The sequence below is a fragment of the Ailuropoda melanoleuca genome, chromosome 1 (assembly GCF_002007445.2).
Source record: "Ailuropoda melanoleuca isolate Jingjing chromosome 1, ASM200744v2, whole genome shotgun sequence".
In the NCBI taxonomy this organism is placed as follows: domain Eukaryota; kingdom Metazoa; phylum Chordata; class Mammalia; order Carnivora; family Ursidae; genus Ailuropoda; species Ailuropoda melanoleuca.
The window spans coordinates 7432537-7455269 of record NC_048218.1 but is presented as its reverse complement, the minus strand read 5'-3'; the positions used below and the strand labels follow the sequence as shown (position 1 = coordinate 7455269).

Genomic DNA, 22733 nt, shown 5'->3' with positions numbered 1-22733 from the left:
TTGAAAATCGAGGCCTGTTTGATATCACACCCCATCTCATCAGGTCAGACTGATGCCTCCCTTACGCTGAGGGGTGTTCAGATTCCAGATCTGTCACTCACCAAGTAATGTCTTCCATACCGTCTTGGCCAGACTTTCTCTAAACTCTTTGCCATATCCTTATCATATAAGGGGCTCCTTCATTACTTCAGCTAGTGGTTGTTATCAGTCCTTATCGCACATTGAAATTTCCCAGGGAACTTTGGGTGTGGGTATGTGTGTTAGGGGAAGAGGACTGGTTGCCTAGGCTCCAAACCAATTAATTCAGAATCTCTGTGACTGGATCCTGGGCGTTTGTATTTTTTCGAACTGCCTGTCGAATGTGTGATTCAGGGTCGAAAACCATTGCTTTAGCATTTAGCCGGTTAACTATTTGCTAAGTCAGTAAATAGTTGGGCCCCTGTTGGCGGCCTTTGTCCTGGAGACCATTGGGATCTGGGCACAGAACTGCAACTCTTGGTACCGTCAGTATAGTCAGTGAAATAGAAGAATATCAGAACCACTTGGTCAGATGATTACATGGGCAGTCTCTGATTTTAAAGACAATAGATAGTATTTTTTAGAATTGGGTGAAACCAGAAATGATTGCATTTTTCATTCCAAGTTTGATTTTAACTGAACCATTTATAATCCTTGGCAGTGTATCTAACTTTGATTGATGTAAATCTTGGAATGTGCATTCCATTCTCTTCCTCTCCTCCAGTGGGACTCAGCTTACACATTGGAATCACAAGGAGTTCTCCCTACATCTCCACACTTTGTGAATGTGCTAGAAAATGGATAAAACTATTGCCTATTCCAACTCCACAGATTATAAATATAAATGAACATTTAATCAGTTATAGTAGGTTGTTTCTGATTTGTGGATAGTTTTATCTATGCATTGATTTTCTAATTTTTATGTAAATCTCTTTGTTAATAATCTGAAACTCCTTTTAAATGAGTAAAATTAAAATGAGAGGTGTGCATGGTGATTTGCCCGTGAGCATTCCACTTTCCTTGGCATTGATTCTATGACTATCAAGACCATCTAATTGTGGCTTTTAATTTTTATCATGGAACTTTCCTGGTAATTAGTATTAGATTTATCTTTTGTTAAATACCTGTGTTTTAATTTATGAAAATCTAATTTAAGGTTAGGAAGTTATCTACATTTATCAAATGACTTAGAACCTTTTAAATATTTTACACATATACTTGAGATTTAAACCAGGTTCTTTCTCCCATTAAAAGAATAGTTAGAAGAATTGTTTTTACAGTGTTATTCTGTAAGAAAGGTAAAAAACCAAAGCATTTGACAAGATTTATAACTTATTTCTGGAGGAAAAGAGATAATCTAGCTTTTGTTAAAAGAAAGCGATATTGTGAATATTTAGAAATACTGTAACTACAAACGAAATTTAATTCAAAAGATTGACTTTGGGGTGCCTGGGTGGCTCAGTCAGTTAAGCAAGCATCTGCCTTTAGCTCAGGTTGTGGTGCTGGAATCCGCCAGCGTGGTGCTTCCCGCTCAGTGGGGAGTCTGCTTGTCGCTCTCCCTCTGCCCCTCCCACCAATCATGCTCACGCTCTCTCTCAAATAAAGAAATAAAATTTTTTAAAAAAAGAGTGACTTAAAGGTGACTGTAAAGTAGTAAATGGATGACACTGAATGGAAATGAATAGGACCTTTTCTACTTAGAGAGGTCAAAAAAATGAGAATTAGGTAAACATACAATTAAGGTGAATTGTAAAATGTTGTGAAGTTGTGGCCATTAAGGAAATAGAGAATTAGTCATCTTTTTTCTCTTTTAGGTTGTAAAGGCATATGATCGTGTGGAGCAAGAATGGGTTGCCATTAAAATAATAAAGAACAAGAAGGCTTTTCTGAATCAAGCCCAAATAGAAGTGCGACTTCTTGAGCTCATGAACAAACATGACACTGAAATGAAATACTACATAGGTAAACAAACAGGCAAACAAAACCATGTGTCCTCACATGGACCAGAAGTTTGAGTTAACGGTTATTTGTGTATGAAAATACATTGATTTTATCTTAAAGTGCTAGGTTAAAAATTCAGCTGTTTATTTCTGCTGGAGGGCATAGGTTTATGTAAGTTACTCGATCTGGCAATAATATTCTAGATCTTGGGGAATGTGCATTCCAGGTGGTATATAATTTAGAAACAAGAATGGTGTCATATTTTGCAACTTGTGCCATTTGTTTGCTTTAATAATGTACTTTTATCCAGGGGTCCTCTTTTTGGTAACTTTAACCATTTGTAATATAGCTTAGAAATTAGAAGTAAGCTAATGTATTATAGAACCAGTTTTGGAATGTCTGAGCCAAGATCTCAGACTCCTCCCCAGGCTCTGTCAGTTTGGCAGCATTAGAAGCTGTTAAGACTTAAAAATTATAGCAGCAAAGAGGTAATAGCCACTTTTTAATGAACTCCTATCATATTCCTTGTGCTTTTCTCCATCATCTGTAATAGTCACAGCAGTCCTGTAAGGAAAGTGGTAGAATTCTTATAGACAGTTTATACAAAGAATAACATAACCAAGTTCCCAGGGCTGTGTAGCCAGCATCTGAACCTACTTACTTCCTCCTGAGTCTAGACTCTGTGTTTGTTTCATTGTCTTACAGTGTTTTTCCTGAAAACAAAAAGGAGATAGAAGAATTATGAAAATAGTAAAGGGGCACCTGGGGGATTCAGTTGGTTAAGCGTCTGCCTTTGGCTCAGGTCCTGATCTCAGGGTCCTGGGATTGAGCCCCGCGATGGGCTTCCTACTCACCATTCCCTCTCCCTCTGCCCGTCCCTCTGCCCCTCCCTCCGCCCCTCCATTGTGCGCTCTCTCTCCCTTTCTCAAATAAGTAAATAAAATCTTTTTAAAAAGATAGGGAAGTCTAGAATCAGTTGATATAATGGGCATAACATCAATAATTATTCCTTCTTTAATACTATTCTCAGTCAAATCTATGATGCTAATGATTATAAGACCCCATTGTTTTATGTGCCACTGAGAAAGAAATTGCTGCCAAGTATAAATATAAGATGCCATTAATTTTAGGATTGAGACCTTAGGATTGATTAACTATAGAAGTTCCTGTAGGCGTGTATACATAGCAACTCTTGTTCAGAAATGTTGGCTTTACCTGATAAACATGAGGTTAAATTTTATGTAACAAACACCTTTTTTTTTAACGAGTAAGTAGGGTATTATGGTTCTTCAGTCTGTCCAAAACAGTGGAAACAAAAAAAATGGTTGTTTAAAAATGTAAGGTTCAGATACCAAGATTAGATTTCATTTATGAACACCCTTCATTCCCCAGTATTACAATAAAATGAGCTTATTAATTTTTCTTAGTTTTTTTCTCTGTAGATATCTGATAGCATCCATAGTAATAACATTTGTATTTAAAACTTTTTCATATTCACTGAACATTTACTGTTTAGTGTCAGTTATAATTTAGTGTAAGTTTGAGCCTGTTTACATTCAAGGGACATAGAAGCACAAGAAGGGCATTCAAAGGATACTTGACTTACAGAGTAATCTGTGGACATGCCTCCCCACTTCTTCCTCCTCACTCGTGTGTGTTGTATTTTGAGTGTTTGCTTAAGTAGTAGAGAAAATGTTGATAGCATTACTGTAACATTTTAATTCTGCCTTTCCAAAAGAAACATGGCAAGTATATAGTAAGTATTCAGTAAATGTTAGCCACTTGATTGTATATAGTAATGCCTGTCATTTTTGTTTTTAATAAACTGACTTTAATGATTATTAGTTGCATTAACCATGATGTTTTTTGGATGAGTTATTTTTTTTAAGTTCTTATTTAGGAAGGTTGTGAATGCACAGTGTCTCAAACCGAGGTTCTATATTGGAAGGCAAACAAGAACTTCGGATTTAGACCTAGCCCTACTGGGAGAGTTGATATTAAATTTAAGATGTCTCAAAGTCATATTGCTCTTTTATGATATAAATAACTTTTGTTTTGAAGTGATTGATAAGTGTAATTTATTCTAATGAGTTTTGTAGTCTTAAGTCTTTGAAACTTTAAAAAAAAGTCTATTACTTTACCATGTAGCATAATTTCTCACGTGGATTATTTGGTACCTATCATGATCTAGTTAAAAGAAAATTCAGTTTAGGTCTAGAACAGAGTCTTGCTGAACCTCCATTATTTCCAAAGTTCGGTTTAAAAGATACGCTAAATGTACTTGTGTTTGCGATTTCTTTGAAATGTCTTTAGTGCTTCAGTACATTGTAGGTAATCAGTAAATGAATAATGAATTGTGAAGTCAAGTGGAACCAAGTGGATTGATCTTCCACTGGAAGAACTTTCTTTTCTGAAGTAGGCTCCATGCCCAATATGGGGCTTGAACTCATGACCCTGAGATCAAGAGTCGGATGCTTACTGACTGTGCCAGCCAGGTGCCCCCATTAGAACTTTCTAATCACAGAGCTTCTTAAAGGAATTTTTATAATTACACTGGAATTCTGGCATCAGTTACTTTTTTGCGTTCTTTTTGTGGCTATTACTTAATCAAATTAAAACTCTTGACCATGTCTCTGGGGTGTCTTTATTGCATGTGGAGCTCTTGTTTTTAGTATTAAATCTATGAACTTGAGTGATTAAGAGCAGATATTATACATTCTTAAGTAACCTTTAAGGATTCTTTTTATTCGTAGAGTGTTGAGTTGTACTGAAGACTCCTAGAGAGCTATGTAGTATTTGTATTGTTATTTATCCTAATTTTGGATCATGTGTATCAAGAATGATGTAAAAACAGTGATGTGTACTGCTCCCCAGGAGGCAGTCCAGGACAACACAGTGTGTCTCCCATTCTCAGGGACCAGACCTTGAATAACTCCAGCTAGATCTGTAGAGAAACCTCTGTTTTTATGAAACTAAAAGATGAGAATGAAGGTGACCTTGACAGATGGTTGTTTTATGTCATTCCAGTTGAGTTACAAGTGTATATATAAGAATTTTAAAGTGAAGGGCAGCACTTTATTAAATGACCTCATCTGACGTGCAGTGTTAATACTAAAAGCACAATCTTTGAAGCAATTTAGGGAGTATTAAGCCTCTTTAGAGGGTCAACAGTCTCATTCATAGTATAATTTCTTCTTGTGATTGAGCTTTATTTTCAAGTTTCCCCAGACCTTCAGATGTGCACAAGATATACCATATACCAGTTTGATGAACATAATCATATGCCTTGATTATGAACTCTAGTATCTTGTAAAGCATGCTTTTCAAACATTTGCTGTATTTGCCTAAAAGAAAAAAAGATCTGTGTCTTCCTTTGACAGTTGTTGGAGGAAATTACTAGTCAGATCTAAGGCTCAACAAAGTGGAATGTGGATATGTATCAGAGCCTGAGAGCCTTCCCAGAGGGAGCTGCCAAGTTCAGCGTTGTCACAACCTGGAGATCCCAGTGGGTGGAGCTTAGATGAAGTTGTGAGGTTGGGCTCTGAGGAAGTAAAAAATGCTTTCTCGTAGAAATGAGTATAAAGTTACTGAAGTATTCTCAGTACTGTTTGTCACTTTGCTACTTGTGTTTTCAGACCTGACTGCATTTTTTTTTAAGCAAAGCATTTTGGTGGTAATTCTTACATTATATTGTTTATTGGCAGACACCACACCTGTTTAATTCAGCAGATGAACAATTTAGATATTCCTGACTGATTATAGAATGTGCTATTACTGCAGAATGCCTATCTCCAAATTTTAACCTGATTTTCACTCTACATTTGACATTGAAATGTTGTAGATTGTTTGATAGTTCATGCATACATTATTCTCATTTTATTGGTATGTGTAATTTAAAATGAAACTTTTTTCTCTTTCAGTGCATTTGAAACGCCACTTTATGTTTCGAAACCATCTCTGTTTAGTTTTTGAAATGCTGTCGTACAACCTCTATGACTTGTTGAGGAACACCAATTTTCGAGGTGTCTCTTTGAACCTAACACGAAAGTTTGCACAGCAGATGTGCACTGCACTGCTTTTCCTCGCGACTCCAGAACTTAGTATCATTCACTGTGACCTAAAACCTGAGAATATCCTTCTTTGTAACCCCAAACGCAGTGCAATCAAGATCGTTGACTTTGGCAGTTCCTGTCAATTGGGGCAGAGGGTAAGTATATTTCAGGACATGTGAATTAAAATAGAATTAGGTAAAACAGTGTCGGTAAGCACTTGAAATGTTATTAATGTGTATACAGTTTGGAGATAATTATAGGATGGTTATCCTTAAAATGTGTGACTCTGATCACATTGTGTTGAAATCTGCTTTGGGGACATATCTCTTAAAACCAAATATAAGATTCTGAATTAGAAGGTATTGGTTTTTTTAAAAGTAGATTTTTAAAAATTACATGTATGCCTAAATGGCAGAGTAATAGATGAGTTAATTAAATATTAGGTGATTTGTAACTGTATTTTGCAAGTAGAGGTTTTAGTATGAATTTGGGGGTATTCCAATACTAGAACATTGAATCCTTGCTGTGAAATTCTTCTCTAAAAATAGATCAAGGTAAATGGTTTTCTTCAAAAAATAATGGGTTTAAAAAAATACAGGTAATTTTGCATTACACATGGTGATACAGTATAGAAATTACACGGTTGGTAAGACATACTTGTTTTGATAAATAAGTTTAAATCTTTTTTTCCCTATTCCTCAGACTGCTAAAAACAGACCTGTCTTAGCAGTAATATAGTTTTAGGTTTAGCAGATTTAAGAAAGCAGATTTTTCCTACTATTCTTTCCAGTGTTATGAAAGCTACTCTTAACAGTGTGTTTCATATATAAAATAGAAGTGATAGGTTGCTTTCTTCTTGAAAGGAATTAAAATCATCATTTGATAATATTTTATTCATTTTAAACACTGTTCCTATTTACTTGCAAGTACTGAAACTGCATTGCTTCGGGGAAAAAAAGAAAAAACACAACTGTCATTCAGATACTATTTTATACTGGCTCTCCAGTTTTTGTTTTTCCAAATTAGTGAGAGTTCTTGAACTGTGGAACTTTTTTTCCATGTTTTAAACATGACGGTTAATTTAATCGTGAAGATCTGTAGTAAGCTGACAGGATTTTCAGGCTTGTTCTTTTCTGCAGCTTCCTCGTGGTGGTGGTATATAGATCACTGGAGTAAGTGGAAAGAGTAGGGAGCAAAGTTTGCAGTTTCAGATGCCTCTGAAAATCAGGAGCTGTTCATAGTCGTTAACACGGGATAAAGTATATTGTGAATGGAAAATACGTGCCCATCTTGAGAGTCATTTGAATAGATTTAGAATTGGAAGAAATCCCCCTCTATTTAAACAAAATCATATGTTCTGTACCAGTATCAAACACTACTATGTCTCTCCAGCCAAACTGAGACAACTGTCCCTCAGTGAGGGATTAACTGTGAGGTTTAAACTGAGAGGGTATCGAATTAGAATGAGAGATCCTTTCTAAAATACACATGCAGTGGCCCTACCCAAGATCTACTGGCTCAGTCTCAGAAGGTGGCAGGGCAGGTGTTTTTCAGGGGGATTTTGGTGCACAGCCTTGTAGATGACCAAACCGAATAGGTGATTGACAAACTTCCTTGCATAAGATGGGGAATAAGACAATCTCAGTAGTAGGAGCCTTTGGGGCTTACCAATCCTGTTGGCTTGTAGAAACTTGGAAAGGTAATACTTCTTCCTGGTCCCTTTGAATTTCAATTTCTTTGCTTTGACAAGGCATTAAGGTTGTGTTGATCTGCTTATGGGGGCATCAGGTTATTCTTGGAGACCTGGCTGGAGTTTGAGGTGGGAGCCACAAAAGAATTCATGGAAAGCAGCACCGTGCTGTTGGCTACCTAGTTAGAGTATTAAGTGAGGGAGGATTAGGAGGATTTTGTTTCTTTCTTTCTCTTTTTAGATAGAACTTTCTTTGCTTTTACGATATTTCTAGATACAAATTTACAATGGCTAAGTGAAGATGAATTTGTTTCTTAAGACATTCTCCTATTACTTCATTGAACACTATCCATTTCAAGATTTTCTTTTTCTAAGAAGTCTTAGATTGAGATGGAAGAGGACAGGGCAGGGAAGAAGTGATTAGTCAGAAACGACTCCCAGTTGAATTTTATATAGCAGCATTTCTGAGATTTATCTGTGAGACTATACAGTATAGATACCTGAATTTTCATTTACATTGTACAGAGTTTATTTGACGTAATGCTGAAATACATTCTTTAGGTTAATTTAAATACAATTTTGTCTTCAAATTAATGGTAAACCAAGGGCCAGCCATAGCAGGAAAGAATAATTAATAGGGAAACAAACTATTCTCAGTAATGTCTTTTTTCTAATGAGGCATGCTTATTTGTTTTAAGGTGTGTATCTTGATTACCACTTAGGATTGGACTAAATGGAAGGACTTGAATTGTGTATGTTTTGCATTTCACAGTCAAAGTAACCTACTCTCTTGAAATGTTTAGTCGTTTAAACAATACTTATAATACCAGGTTGAAATCAGTACACAGAACCCAAATTTAGGAGTTAGCCAATTATTTTTTCTGTTAATATTAGAGAAATGTACTTAATTCAGTGTGGAGCATAATCAAACAAAACTTATGTTGGAATTAATAACAATATTAAAATATATTTCAGATATACCAGTATATTCAGAGTCGCTTTTATCGGTCTCCAGAGGTGCTACTGGGAATGCCTTACGACCTTGCTATTGACATGTGGTCCCTTGGGTGTATTTTGGTTGAAATGCACACTGGAGAACCTCTGTTCAGTGGAGCCAATGAGGTATTGATGGATTGCTTTCAAAATTCTGTTTCTGTTTTCATAATTTTTTTTTGTTTTTAATCTATGACAGTGTAATCTGAAAAATTGTTTTAGGAAAAGATGTCTATTTATTAATTTAAATATTCAAATGTTGGGACAGTTTTGAATTTATATTATCCATTTTTAAAGTTTTTCATTTATCATAATGGTGAGTTTAGGACTTTGAGTTGGGAAGTGAGATCTTTTAATTTGCTGCTAAGGAGAATAGTAAGTTAGTAAATGTTAAATAAGCATTTGGTTTAAATTTTACAGATTTTAAGTATAATATAACGGAAATGATGATAAGAGGCATGAGGGCCACCCTGAGAACAGTGTAAAACATCGCTGTAAATTTTGAGAGTATGATTTGGAATTTAAGAAGTGATGACCAGTAGCCTTGATGGGTATTTGATCTGAATAATTGAGGGTGAATTAGGAGTATAGAATTTTAGGGCTGCAGATGATGTGTCATTGTTCTAATTCATGGGTTTTCAGTCTGTGTTCTCAGAAGATGTTTGGAGGTCAGAGGCAGTGGCTAGGAAGGCATGGGAGAGGCCATGCTCTCTGGCAGTCAGAGAGAGGAATTGGGCTTCCATTGGTTGGGGTTTTTCGTTTTTTAAAGGAAAGTTAACCATTACAGATCTTGATCAGTCCATGCATTTATAAATAAGAAAAGAAAGGCCAACAAAATCTAATGACTGACTTATACTGGGTTATACAACTTTTGGTGTGGTGTCAGAAATCTGTCCCCTCCATCTTGTTAATTCCTTCGAACTACAGCTGGTGAGCCACTCCTGGGCAGTAACTGGCATAGTGTGTATTTGGTATTGTTTTGTTATCAGTAATATTACCCTGTAAAGTAATGCCTTTTTCATGAGCTTAAACAGTACTTAATTAAATTCTATTGTATTAATGATATTAAAATTAAAATATGATGAAATACAGTTAATTATATTCTGTTAAATCACCTGAAACTTCAGTGGCTTCCATTTCATTCATTGTAAAAGCCAAGTCCTTTGAGTGGCTCGAAAATCCCCTCCTCCCTCTGACTCCTGCTTTCTCTCTGCAGCCTTGCCTCACCTCACTCTCTTGGTCCCAGCACAAAGCCTGGGTCTGTGGTCCCTTGGAAACAGTAGCCACAGACCCATGCTAACTAAGGCCTTTGCACTCGCTCTTTCCTGTGTGTGGGAGGCCCTGTCCCCAGGGAGCGTGTGGCTCCTTCCCTCACTGCCGTAGCTCTTTGCTCTCCTACGTCTTCTCCATGATCCTCTAGTACCCATGGCAGTGCCCCTTGTCACTCTCCTTCCCTTCAGTTTTCTCCATAGTTCTTAGTTGGCATCGACATAGTACTTTTAATTACGTATTTGTCTATTAGTGATCTCTTCCCCTATAATATAAACTTTTTGGCAGGGATTTTTGTTTTGTTTATTGCTCTGTTCTACTGAGTGTGGTTTCTAGCATATGGTAGACACTTGGTATTTGAGCGAATGAATCTGCACTTCAAAAAGAATACTTTATTTGGTTCACACTTTATTAAGCGTCTGGGATTTTTTTTTTTTTGGATGGTTATTTGATTTTATGTGTTTTTTTAATTATCTGCCCTGTCCTGTGTGGAATGAGGGGACTACAGGATGGCAGGGACTTTATCTCTTTTGTTCGTGATTGTATGCTCAGTGCTTGGAGGTGTGCCTGACACACGACACCCAGGAGATACTCTGTTTATAATTTATGAATGAACGAATGAATGAATGAATGAATGAATGAATGAATGAATTGATGAGCAGATGTAGGATGCACTACAGTAGAAGTTACAGGCTTTTTTTTTTTTATTTTTAATACAGGTAGATCAGATGAATAAAATAGTGGAAGTTCTGAGTATTCCACCTGCTCATATTCTTGACCAAGCACCAAAAGCAAGAAAGTTCTTTGAGAAGTTGCCAGATGGCACTTGGAACTTAAAGAAGACCAAAGATGGAAAACGGGTAAAATAGGGAAACTTTTTGTTTTTTGAGCCTATGTTGTTTATTTTATTGGAGCCGTCTTTTTATAGCTCATTTTGTGTTTACTTGAACATCCGTGTTTTAGTTAACAATTTCTTCTTTAATAACGTAGGCGTGTATTTCTTTAGAAGTTGGGTGTAGTTTGACCTGAACTGTCTGTATGGACCAGTGTTTGTTTCATGGTTAGAGTTAAGGCTTCATTTTGAAAACTCTGTGTCTGCTTTGTGAGACAGCTGATCAAACCACCGTGCCTCGTTTCGGCAGTAGAATCAGTAAGTTTGACCTTTTTTCCTCGCAGTGTGGGTCTGTAATGAAGTCACAGTTAACGATATGGCAGCTGTGAGCAATAGAGGTCATAATTGCAGTACATCGCTGCTTTTTTTTTTAAATTTCAGATGGGATAAAAGGATTTTTGACTTCGGCAATTTATGACAAGAATATGAACTGACTAGAGTCCTTGTATAGATTTCGGTGTAGGTTCTTAGCTCAGTGGCAGAGATAGCAGGAATGTCACATCTCCAAAATCCTCAAAGTGAGGTTTTCAAATCATTAGGTTTGTTTTAGTAAGTTTCTTTTAGCTGAGAACTTTTTTCAGATCCCTAAACGATGTCAGTTTAACAGAGTAAATAATGGCAATTTTGCGTCTTGATTTAACTTTTTTTGTATCTGAAAATAATCATATTTTGTAATCTAGCTTGTTTGTAGTATAAAACGAATGTAATATATAAATGTCTGATTGTATGTGATATATATACCGGACACCTTGTGATTGTAGTTTTGCATTTTTAACACGTATGAGATTTTATTTTTGCTCCAGTTTTTATTTTGTCCTTGCATTTTAGCGATGCTGCCACCAGGTGTCATTTCCAATGAACTGAAGATGATGGTTATTTGCTTTAACTCACCTTCACATAGCTTGGAGTCTCAACTTTTAATGTTGAATGATTTTTTTTAGAATATTTAAAAACCTATCTGTAATTGTATCTTTCACAGCTGATTTGTAACTTATTGCGTCGTGCCTGATTCTCTAAAGTTCCAGGCAATGTAAAACCTGGCAGCCAAATTGTGCCTACTTCCCTTAAGAAAGGGGTGGAAAATACTGTGCAGGCCTCCTGAGTCCTTTTGCCTTTATCCACATCGCTAGCTTATCAGGCCTGGCCCCTTTCCCCTTGAACCAAAATACAGCCTGGGAATCCTTCTTAGTTTCCCCAGCATTCAGTGTAGCTCCTACCAGTCGATTTGAATTAGCATGGAGGATGTGAAAGCTCCTTTATGTTTTTTATCTCTCTGCAATACAGGCTACTACTTTCTCCATTTTGAAGTTTTATTCTTTTGCCAGTTTTCTTCACTTTTCTTTTTTAAGATTTTATTTATTTATTTGAGAAAGAGAGCATGAACAGGAGAGCACAAGCAGGGGGATCAGCAGAGGGAGAGGGAGAAGCAGACTCCCCACTGAGCAGGGAGCCCAAAGTGGGGCTCGATCCCAGGACCCTGGGACCACGGCCCGAACTAAAGGCAGCTGCCCAACCGAGTGCGCCACCCAGGCATCCCAGTTTTTTTTCTTTTTTCTAAATAAAACATTCATCCCATCGCATTCATATCTCTCTCTTAGAAAACCACAGTTAAGCCACTGTGGGCTGTAACCTATCATTTCTCCCAAATTGAGCTATAATTATTATTTTAAAAATTAGTGGGGGGGCACTTCAGAAACGAGTAGATGGATCTTTTCCCTTTTTAAAATTGAAAGTGAGTATCTTAACCTCCATTTAATACGTATTAGCTATAGGTTTTATGAGATTTCCCTTAACTGCCATTAGCAGCTGACTTAGACTTGATTTTGAAAGTATAAAATAACTATTTGTCTTTGAACAGAAATAAATTTTGCAATGACAAAAAAATCAAATCCAGAACCAAATGATTACATTATAAAGGATGAACTAGGGAATGTAACCATAAGTATAAATTGAGTGCGTGTGCTGTCATTGGGTTTCTTTGTGCTTTTATTTTCTCAGTGATTTAATTTTTACTTTTAGTTTCTCACTTATGTTTCAGTAGCACATTTTAGCTTCCTGGTAATGAAATCTGTATCCTACTGTATGTATATTTTTTTTGGTGGGGAAGGTGGATGAGGAATTAAGATCTGTTTTGTTAAAGTATAGTTTTTGTACAACAACATATGCATACCTTAAGTGTTCATTTTGTTTTACCCTTATGTGCAGCAATGTAACCACTACGTAAAACAAGATACAGAATATTTCCACCACACTAGAAGTTCTGTGGTGACTCTTCTGTCATCCCACCTCACCCCACTTTCTGATTACTATCATCCTAGGTTAGCTTTGCCTATTCATAGGCAAAATTCATACGAATGTAATCCTATGGTATTTATTATTTTGTTTCCTTCACTTAACAAACATTGTTTTTGGAAATTCATCCATATTGTTGTGTGTTTAGAAATTTTTTTCATTTTATTGCCTCATAGTATTCTACTGAATAAAAATACTGTTAATTTATCTATATTTACCCATCAGTGAATGTTTGGGTTGTTTCTGATTTGGACCTATTATGAATAAGGGTACTGGGAACATTCTTGTATAAATCTTTTGTACGTGTGTGTTTTCAATTCTCTGGGATCACTACCTAGAGGTAGAATTGCCAGGTCATAGGGTATATGTGTGTTTACCTTCACAAGAAAATACAGTTCTCCATGTTTTTATCATTTTACATTCCTACGGTATATGAGGGTTCCAGTTGCGTGACATCTTCACCATTAGGTATGGTTGATCTTTTTGAAATCAGTCATTCTCATGGTCTATATAGTGGTTTCATTTGCCTTTCTCCATTACTAATAGTATGTGCTCATTAACCATTCATAGGTTGTTTTGTTTTGTTTTGTTTTTTGCAACCATCTTTCCAGTCTTTTACTCATTTATTATTGAGTTGTCCAATTATTGAGTTGCAGGAGGTGTTTGTTTGTTTGTTTTATGTATAATGAATATAAGTCCTTTGTCACATTATGTGTGAGTATTTTTTTCCAGACTGTGGTTTACCTATTTCGTTTCTTGGTGGTTTCTTTTGATGAGCGGAAAATTTTAATATCAATGAAATCAAATTTGTCAACTGGTTTTTATGAATAGTAGTAGTTTTTGTATCCTAAGAAATACTTGCTTTCCTCAAGTTTGTGAGGGTATGCTGTGCTTTCTTTTAAAAGATTTTTTGATCCTAGTTTTTTATGGTTGGAATTCTGTGGTTCATCTTGAATTAAGTTTTGAATATGGAATGAGGTGTAGGAGTTGATGTTCAGGTCCCCAGATGCTTACCTAAGCATTGCAGCATCATTTGTTGAATTGGGGGTCTATATTTGCACCCTGTTCTGTTGCTTTGGTTGATCAGCCCTTGAACCAGTACCATGGTGCTGGTTACTGTAGCTGTGTGGTAAGTGTTAAGTTCAAGTAGTATAAATCTCCCAGCTCTTTTCTTCTGTTTCAAGAATTTTTTTTTTCTATTCTCCAGGTCCTTTTTATTTACATATAAATTTTAGAATCAGCTTATAAATTTGTACCCAAAAAATCTTGCTGGAATTTGTTTGGTTTGCATTTGAAGTTCCATCCAGGAGAACAGACATTTTAACAGCATTGAGTCTTCCAGTCTATGAACATGGTCCCTCCATTTATTTAATTTGTCTCAGCAGCATTTTGTAGTGTTTTGTGCAGAAGTCTCAGGCGTATTTTATTTAATTTTTAATTTTTTGGATGCAATTTTAAGTGTCCTTTTTGAAGTATCATCTTCTAATTTCTCATTGCAAATACGTGGAAATAGAACTGAGTTTTCTGTATGACTCCGTATCCTAAGACCTTGCTCAGGTTACCTATTCTAGTTTTTTGTTTATTTTTAGATTCTGTAGGACTTTCTGCTTAATCATGTCCTCTGCAAATGAACAGTTTTATTCTTTGAATCTGTATGCCTTTATTTTTGTTTTATTATAATGACTGGGACCTCCATATGTTGAGTAGCTATGATGAGAGCAGACATCTTCCCATATTCCCACTCTTGTGGGAAAAGCATACATTTATTCAATATTTTTAAGTATGGTACTAATTGTATGTTTCTTAAGCCCTCTTTCGGGTTGAAGGAGTAGTTTCCTGTGTTTTTAGAGAAGTGTTTTGCTTGTTTGTTTTTCTAAACCATGAGTGGGTTTCCAGTGTTGTCACATGCTTACTGCGGCTATAGAGATGATCACAGTGGTTTTTCTCTGTTGTGTGGTAAAATACATTAATTAACTTTTAGAATATTAAGCTCAACTTATGATAAACCACACTTGGCCTTGATATACTGTCTTCTTATGTATTGCTGAGTTCAGTTCGTTAGTCTGTATTTGTAGGAATTTTGTCATTAAATGGATATTTGTCTAAAATTTTATATAATACCTTCATTAGATGTTGATCTCAGGATTATGCTGGTCTCATAAAACTATTGGAAAGTATTCTTTGATTTTTCTGAAAGAATTTGTATAAGATTGGCATTATTTCTTTTGAAAATGTTTTAATAGAGTTCATCGATGAAGCCATCAGGAACTGGGGATGTTCTTTGTTAGAAGGTTATTAATTGTAGCTCATATTTTTTGATAAATACGTGGGTCTTCAGATTTTCTTTTTGAGTCAATTTTGGTAGGTATGTATTTCAAGAAACTTGTCCTCATCTAAGTTGTTAGCTTTGTTAGCATAAAATTACCTATAATATTTCATTGTTATCTTTGTAATTTCTGGAGGATCTGTAGTCGTGGTGTCTCTTTTGTTCCTAATGTTGGGCATTTCTGTTTTCTCCTTTTTTTCCCTATTATTCTTGCTAGTGGTGTGTCAAATTTACTAATCTTCTCAGACAACCAGTTGTTTTTTTTTTTTTTTTTTACTGTTGTTTAGTCTTGTTTCTATTTCATTGATTCTTTTTATTATTCTTTTTCTTCTTACTTTAGGTTAAATTTGCTTTTTCTAGTTTCTGAAGATGGAAGCTTAGATCATTTATTAAAAACTTTCTTCTTATAGCATTTAAAAAAGGCATAAATTTCCCTCTAATTACTGCTTTAGCTTCAAGCAGCAACTTTCGATATGTTTTAACTCTTACTGATTTTGAAACATTTCTAATTTCCCTTGTGATTTCTTTATTGACTCATTGTTATTTAGAATGTTGTTACATAATTTCAAAATATTTGAGGGTTTTCTAGACATCTTATTGTTAACTGATTGCTAATTCAGTAGCATCATGGTCAGAAAACATGATTTCACTCCTTTAAAATTAATTCAGACTTGTTTTATGTTATAGCAGGTGATCTCTCAGAGATGAATCTTTGGTGAATGTCCTGTGTACACTTGCAAGGAATGTATTTTATACATTTGTTTGGCATAGTGGTCTACAAATGTCAGTATAGGTTGGGTTGTTTGATTTTTTTTTCGTATCTTTTACATCCTTACTTTGTGTGTATGTGTGTCTGTAGATATTCATTCTAGCAATGACAGAGAGGAATGTTAATCTTTAGAGATAATTTTGGATTTGTCTTAATCCCCCTTTAGTTGCTTTATGTGTTTTGAAGCTCTCTTAGTAGGTATGTACCCATTTAGTGTTGTTGTGACTTTGTGGTAAATTCGTTTTTCATTATGATGAAATGTCCCTTTTTATCTCTAGTAATATTTTTAAGTCTGATTTGTCTGATATTACTATATCTGTACCAGTGTTCTTATTCTTCACATAGTCTATATTTTTCCAACCCCTTAACTTGAAATCTGCCCATATTTTTATATATGAAGTATGACTCTTATATGCAATGTAAGTTGTCAGTGCCTTTTAATCCAGTCAGCTAGTCTCCTTCTTTCATGATGAATTTTTTAATCCATTTAATTATTCATTAAAAACCCTGAAGTTTGAGCTTTAAAGTATTGTCTTACTTGTCTTACCTCCTTTCTCCCCATTCCTTCTTTCCTGCCTTCTTCTGGGTTAATGGAATACTTCCTGGTATTTTATTTCATCTCCTCTATTGATGAACTGTTACTTTGCGTGTAATTTTTATTCTTTAATTATTTTTTAAGATTTTATTTATTTATTTTTGAGAGGGAGAGAGCATGAGCAGGGGGAGAGGGAGAGGGAGAAGCAGACTCCCTGCTGAGTCAGGAGCCCGATGCAGGGCTTGATCCGAGGACCTTGAGATTATGACCTGAGCCAAAGGCAGATGCTTAACCTACTGAGCCACCCAGGCATCCTTGTGTGTAATTTTTAGTGTTATATGTGTCTTTAAGTGATCAGTGGGCATTCCTCTAATATTACTTGATAAACCATGTAGTTAACCATGTGCTTTTGCCTAACCCTCCACCTTCTGTGCACTTGTCATCATATATCACTTGTGCATGTGTTACAGCCCTCAAAACAAACAACTCCATTGCTTTAAATAAAAAATGACTTTTAAAGAAAATTTTAAACACCCGAAGAATGAAGATAATAAGACAGTCTTTTCTGTTTACCTGTGCAATTCTCTGTTCCTTTCTGTAATTTCTGGCTTCCAGCTGGTATTATGTTCCTTCAGAACAGAATTACTTCTAATTTTTTTTATTTTATAGTGAATAACTTTTGGTGGTGATTTCTGTCAGCCGTTGTTTCTCTGAAAATATCTTTATTTACCTTCTTAAGGAAGATAAGGAAATTTCCATGGATATAGAATTCTAGGTTGACATTTTAGCAAAAGAAAAAAGAAATTATGACATTGTTTAAAGATGTTAATGACATTGTTTTCCGTATTACATTGTTTCTGAAGAGAAGCCAGTGGTTTTTCTAAGCATCCTTCCCTATATGTAATGTTTCTCCCTCTCCCCTGGCTGATTTTGATCTTTTTCTCTTTATGTTCAATTCTTCAATAAGTTGACTCTTATGTCCCTAGTTTTCTTTGTATTTATTTTCATTGGAGTTTGCAGAGTTCTTGGGTCTGTGGGTTGTTCTCTTTCATCAGTTCTTGAATATCCTCAGATTTTGTCTTTTCAAATATTTGTTCTGCTCAGTCTTTTTTTTTTTCTTTTTTTTTCTTTTTCATTTTCTTTCCTCTCCTCCCCTCCCCTCCCCTTTCCTTTGTCTACTTAAATGTATGTTACATTGCACTATATTATCTTAGAGGTCTCTGGTTTATTCATTCTATGTTCTTTTTTGGTTTTAGTTTGGGTAATTTCTTTGCTCTGTCTTCTTATTCTCTGACTTTTTTCTTCTGTTGAGTCCAGTCTTATGTTAAAACCATTAAGTGAATTCTTTATTTCTGATATTGCATATTTTAGTTCTAACATTTCTGTTATTTTTTTTTTTTTAAAGATTTATGTTTTTGAGAGAGAGAGAGAAAACACGCCTGGCGGGAGACAGGCAGGGGGCAGAGGGAGAGAGAATCTTAAGCAGACTCCACGCTGAGCGTGAAGCCCAACATGGGGCTCGATCTCATGACCCTGAGGTCATGACTTGAGCCAAAACCAAGAGCAGTCACACGCTCAACCGACTCTTCCACCCAGGCGCCCCTCTTCTCTGGTTTTTTGTATGGTTTTCATCTTGTCTTCTGAATTCATCTCCCCATCTGTTCATACATGTTGTCCACCTTTTGAACTAAATTATTTAACGTATTTGTCATAATTATTGATAATGCCTGTCTGCCAGTTTCAACATCTGGGTCATTTATGTCAGTCGTCTTACCAACAATTTTTTCACTTAATTATGGACCCATCTTTTTAATATTTCTTGTGTCTGATTTTTTTAAATATGTGCCAGACTTTGTATTTAAGAACAGTTGAGATGGAAATAAATTTTGCTTCCCTTCAGAAAGGGACCCACCTCTCATTCTATCGGATAGTAGTGTGGGGTTAAGTCAGTTTCCTTTGTAGTTAAGCTGAATCTGGGCTTTGCTTCGTTTGTCTGCTCAGCTTAGATTCTGTTTTTCACTGTGTTCATAGGTTTTAAGCAGTGACTGTGGAGACCTGAGCGCTCTGTACGTTGTGGCCCAGCTAGAAGCCTGCTCGTGTCGGTGCCTCATGTAGTCTCTGTCCATCCTGCTGCTCTGCCCCCAGCTTCTCAGTGCCCTGGGGGCTCCCGTCTGGGCTGTCGGCCTGCCCTCAGCCTTGGGTCCTTCTGCACCACCACAAGTTGGTTCAGAGTTGGGCTGGATGCTTATCCAGATCTCTGGCGTTTGTTCGCCCATCTCACGACCCTTCTTTCCCAAGAAGGGCTTTTCATTTTCTGGAATTTAGTTAATTCTGGTTTGTTTAGTCCTAGGCACTCTAATGGGCTTTTAAAATGGACTGTTCTTGTGGCCCGGCTTACCTGCCTGGCCTGTTCTTGCTTTTAGAAGTGAGAGCGATGTCTCTTGCAAATTTCTACCTTGTCACTAGAAATAAAAATCCAGTGATGCTATTCTGAATAAATTCAGTATTCATAGGGATTTTAAGTGTTATGCTGTCCTCTATTGAAAAATGAATTTTCAGAAAATGTCAATGCATTAAGGTAATTTGTTATTCAACCTATTCTAAAGGGAGGTATAAATAATTTGCTTTCAATTTCTTTAAATATATGCAAAGGGGCGCCTGGTTGGCTCAGTCGGAGGAGGGTGTGACTCTGGATCTTGGGATTGTGAGTTTAAGCCCCACATTGGGTGTACAGATTACTTTTAATAAATTTTTAAAAAGTATGAGTGAGTAGGTTTAAACCAGTGAATCTTAACTTGGAGCCTACTTGCAGTGTTGACCATAGCTCTGGAGAGCTGCTGTTGTGAAAGAAGGGACACCCAGGGTTGCTGGGGCATCAGGCAGAAAAGAGGTTCAGAACCACATGCCTGGAGCGGCAGTTGGCACACCTCTTTCACGTGAAGAACCAGATAGCACAGGGTGTGGGCTCCGTGGGCTTCTTTGGCATCTTACTTGGTTTTATTTGGTTTTACAACCTCCAAACATATAAAAACCATTTATGGCTGAGGCTGGACAAAAACGCCCCCTAGGCCAGGCCATTGTTGGCTGAGCCCTGGGCTCCGTGATCTTTACAGTCATTTTTGACCTCAAAATTATTTTGAATTTCTCTAAGTGCATCTGCAGTAGTAATGTATGAAAATACAGAGGATCTAACTATAAAGCATTCTTTTTAATCAGGGCCTGTATGTAATAGATTTAAGCATATTTGAAGTTATGTAGGCTTTTACATATTCCATCAAATTTAGAGAAAGCCTTTTTATCTTTCTTCTCTTTAGGAGTATAAACCACCAGGAACCCGTAAACTTCATAATATTCTCGGAGTAGAAACAGGAGGACCTGGTGGGCGTCGTGCTGGGGAATCGGGTCATACTGTAGCTGACTACTTGAAGTTCAAAGACCTCATTTTAAGGATGCTTGATTATGACCCCAAAACTCGAATTCAACCTTACTATGCCCTGCAGCACAGTTTTTTCAAGAAAACAGCTGACGAAGGCACTAACACAAGTAATAGTGTGTCTACCAGCCCCGCGATGGAGCAGTCCCAGTCTTCGGGCACCACCTCCAGTACGTCTTCAAGCTCAGGTTGGTTCTTGGCCTGAGGTTAGGCCTGCAGGGCTTTACTGTTTTCTTTACCAAATGGGGGTTTTGTAAAGTATCTTAAAAACTTGTTGGTGGGATAGGGAGGAATTACTTGACCTAAATCTATTCTTTGTAGTTAGTAAAATAAGAAATCCACCTGCCCCAAAGCTCCAGTACTTAATTATGCATAATAAAGTCTGCTTGGCAGTTGGAAACAAAACTCTCTATTAACCAAAAGTTTTAATTGCTTTTTAAGTAGAACTACATTGTTCACATGCTTGAATTCTCCTCTGATGTAACCAAAACCAAATAGTTGAGTGGCTAATGGGAAAGAACTTAGAGAATGGGCTAACTTTCTGATGCGCTTTCAGGCTATTACAGCTTTCTGTGTGTGACGTACTTTCAGTTTCAGTGTTACAGTTGTAGAATATATACTTGAGCAAAGTTAACTTCTGACTTACAAGTTGTACTGTACTGTGTGTGCTACCAAAGGTGGATCGTCGGGGACGAGCAACAGCGGGAGAGCCAGGTCAGACCCGACGCACCAGCACCGGCACAGCGGCGGGCACTTCACAGCTGCAGTCCAGGCCATGGACTGTGAGACCCACAGTCCCCAGGTGAGCCTCCGCGCCGCTCACGCAGTCCCCTGCTGTGCCCAGGGAGAGCAGCCGTGGGGGCCAGGGGCCTTGCGGATGGTTGTGTCATTTCCTCCAAAGGGTCGTGGTAGCTTCCTCATTTATAGGGAATTCTAACGTGTTTGTAACTAAAACACATCCGTGCAGTTTTCTCTCTCATTATTCAGAAACAGCTAACATTTCTGGGGTGCATACCAGCCACTGCCCCAGTTGTTTTTTCCTGTGTTTATGTCCTTTACTACAGCAGTGTTTTGAGCCTTACACGTTCGAGTTTTCATTTTACTTTGGGAACTGACACTTGATGGGTGAAATAACTTTCCCTGCTCGTGATCTTGATTACTTGCTCTGACTGCTTCCCTGTGATCTTTCATCACTAACAGTCCTTTATTCCAAGTCAGTTTGTGGTTTGATTTTAACCTTCATGTTGGTCTGGTTTGGTTTGGTTGTGGGGTGGGTTTTTGTTTTTTTTTTTTGAGGTTTTTTTTTATTCCTTTGTTTTTTAAATTTGTTAAAGAAGAGGTTGTAATTGAGTAATGTTTTTTTTTAAAAATGGGTGAAGCAGATGGTGGTAGTAAAAATATTTATTGAATGCTCCTTGTAAAATAGTAAGTTAATTCATGCTGAGCACATTACGATGTGTTATTTGCTGGGCGATGTAGAGCTGAGGTTGCTAACTGTCATCCCCCATTCTTGTGGCCCGGTCTGCTGGATGCCGCAGGAGAAAACCCCATGCGTGGACGGTTGGTACCACCGTTAATTAGTATTCCCCGGCCTCTCTGGGCACTCTTACCATTCCTCGTTCCCTCCTGTCTCTCCCGTTCTCTTTAATCATTGTTTCAGGTGCTTCTACTCTTTTTAGAAACTGCTGACCTCCCCTTCAGTGACCTCGCTCCTTGCTGCATAAGGAGAGTCTTCAGACCAGGAGCACCTCCTCCAGCCTGCGTGCCTGTCCGCCTCTCTTGCACCTCTGTCTCTTGTCAGAGGCAGGGTCTTCCGTCTTGCCCAAGGCCAGCCCCCCTTGAGCTCCTGCCCGCTCCTCCTCCTTGCATTTGACTGTGCCCTTTGCTCAGCCTCTGGCTCCTGGGGCTACAGCCTCTCCTCTTCTGCTTGATTTTTCTTCCTGTCAGCGTCTGATCCTCCCCAGGTCTCTCCCAGCTGGAGCTAGACCTTTCTGTGTCTGTCTGGCCCTACATTTTGCTGCGAGGTGGGGGCAGGCTCTATTTTATCCCTGAAGAATTCTTCAGTCTGCTCCAGTCAGGATGCCTCCAAGCCGTTCCTGCATCGTCAGCTGCGATCACTGCTGAGGAGGCCAGTGGGCATTCAGATGCTCGCCTTTTTTCATTCCTTACCCACATTGACAGTCCTGGCTCCTCCGTCCCCTTGGAAGTGCTCTCCTTCTTTTTCCCTTGACAGGTCACCACCTGACTTGCCCCCCACTTCTCTGGCCTCTCCTTCCTCGTCTTCTCTTTGGGATTCTCTTCTGCCCACCCTTACTGATGACTGCGGTACCATCCTTTTTTTTTCTTTTTAAAGATGTTATTCATTCATTCGTTCATTCGAGAGAGAGAGCTGAGCAGGGGGATGGGCAGAGCAGGAGGGAGAGGGACAAGCAGCCTACACACTGAGCATGGAGCCTGATCAGGGCTTGATCCCTCGACACCGAGATCATGACCCAGGCGGAAACCAAGAGTCGGACACCCAAC

The 22733-nt window shown here is 37.5% G+C and overlaps 1 protein-coding gene across 3 annotated transcripts in view; it reads left to right on the top strand.

The window, feature by feature from the left end:
• DYRK1A (dual specificity tyrosine phosphorylation regulated kinase 1A) overlaps positions 1-22733 on the top strand; it is a 155933-nt gene that overhangs the window by 117716 nt on the left and 15484 nt on the right. For all 3 annotated transcript variants that reach the window (XM_034655616.1, XM_034655618.1, XM_034655617.1), the window contains 6 exons: positions 1833-1980; positions 5880-6166; positions 8677-8823; positions 10683-10823; positions 20092-20398; positions 20888-21012. In XM_034655616.1, coding sequence (XP_034511507.1) covers positions 1833-1980; positions 5880-6166; positions 8677-8823; positions 10683-10823; positions 20092-20398; positions 20888-21012 — 1155 coding nt within the window. The remainder of the gene's footprint in view (positions 1-1832; positions 1981-5879; positions 6167-8676; positions 8824-10682; positions 10824-20091; positions 20399-20887; positions 21013-22733) is intronic.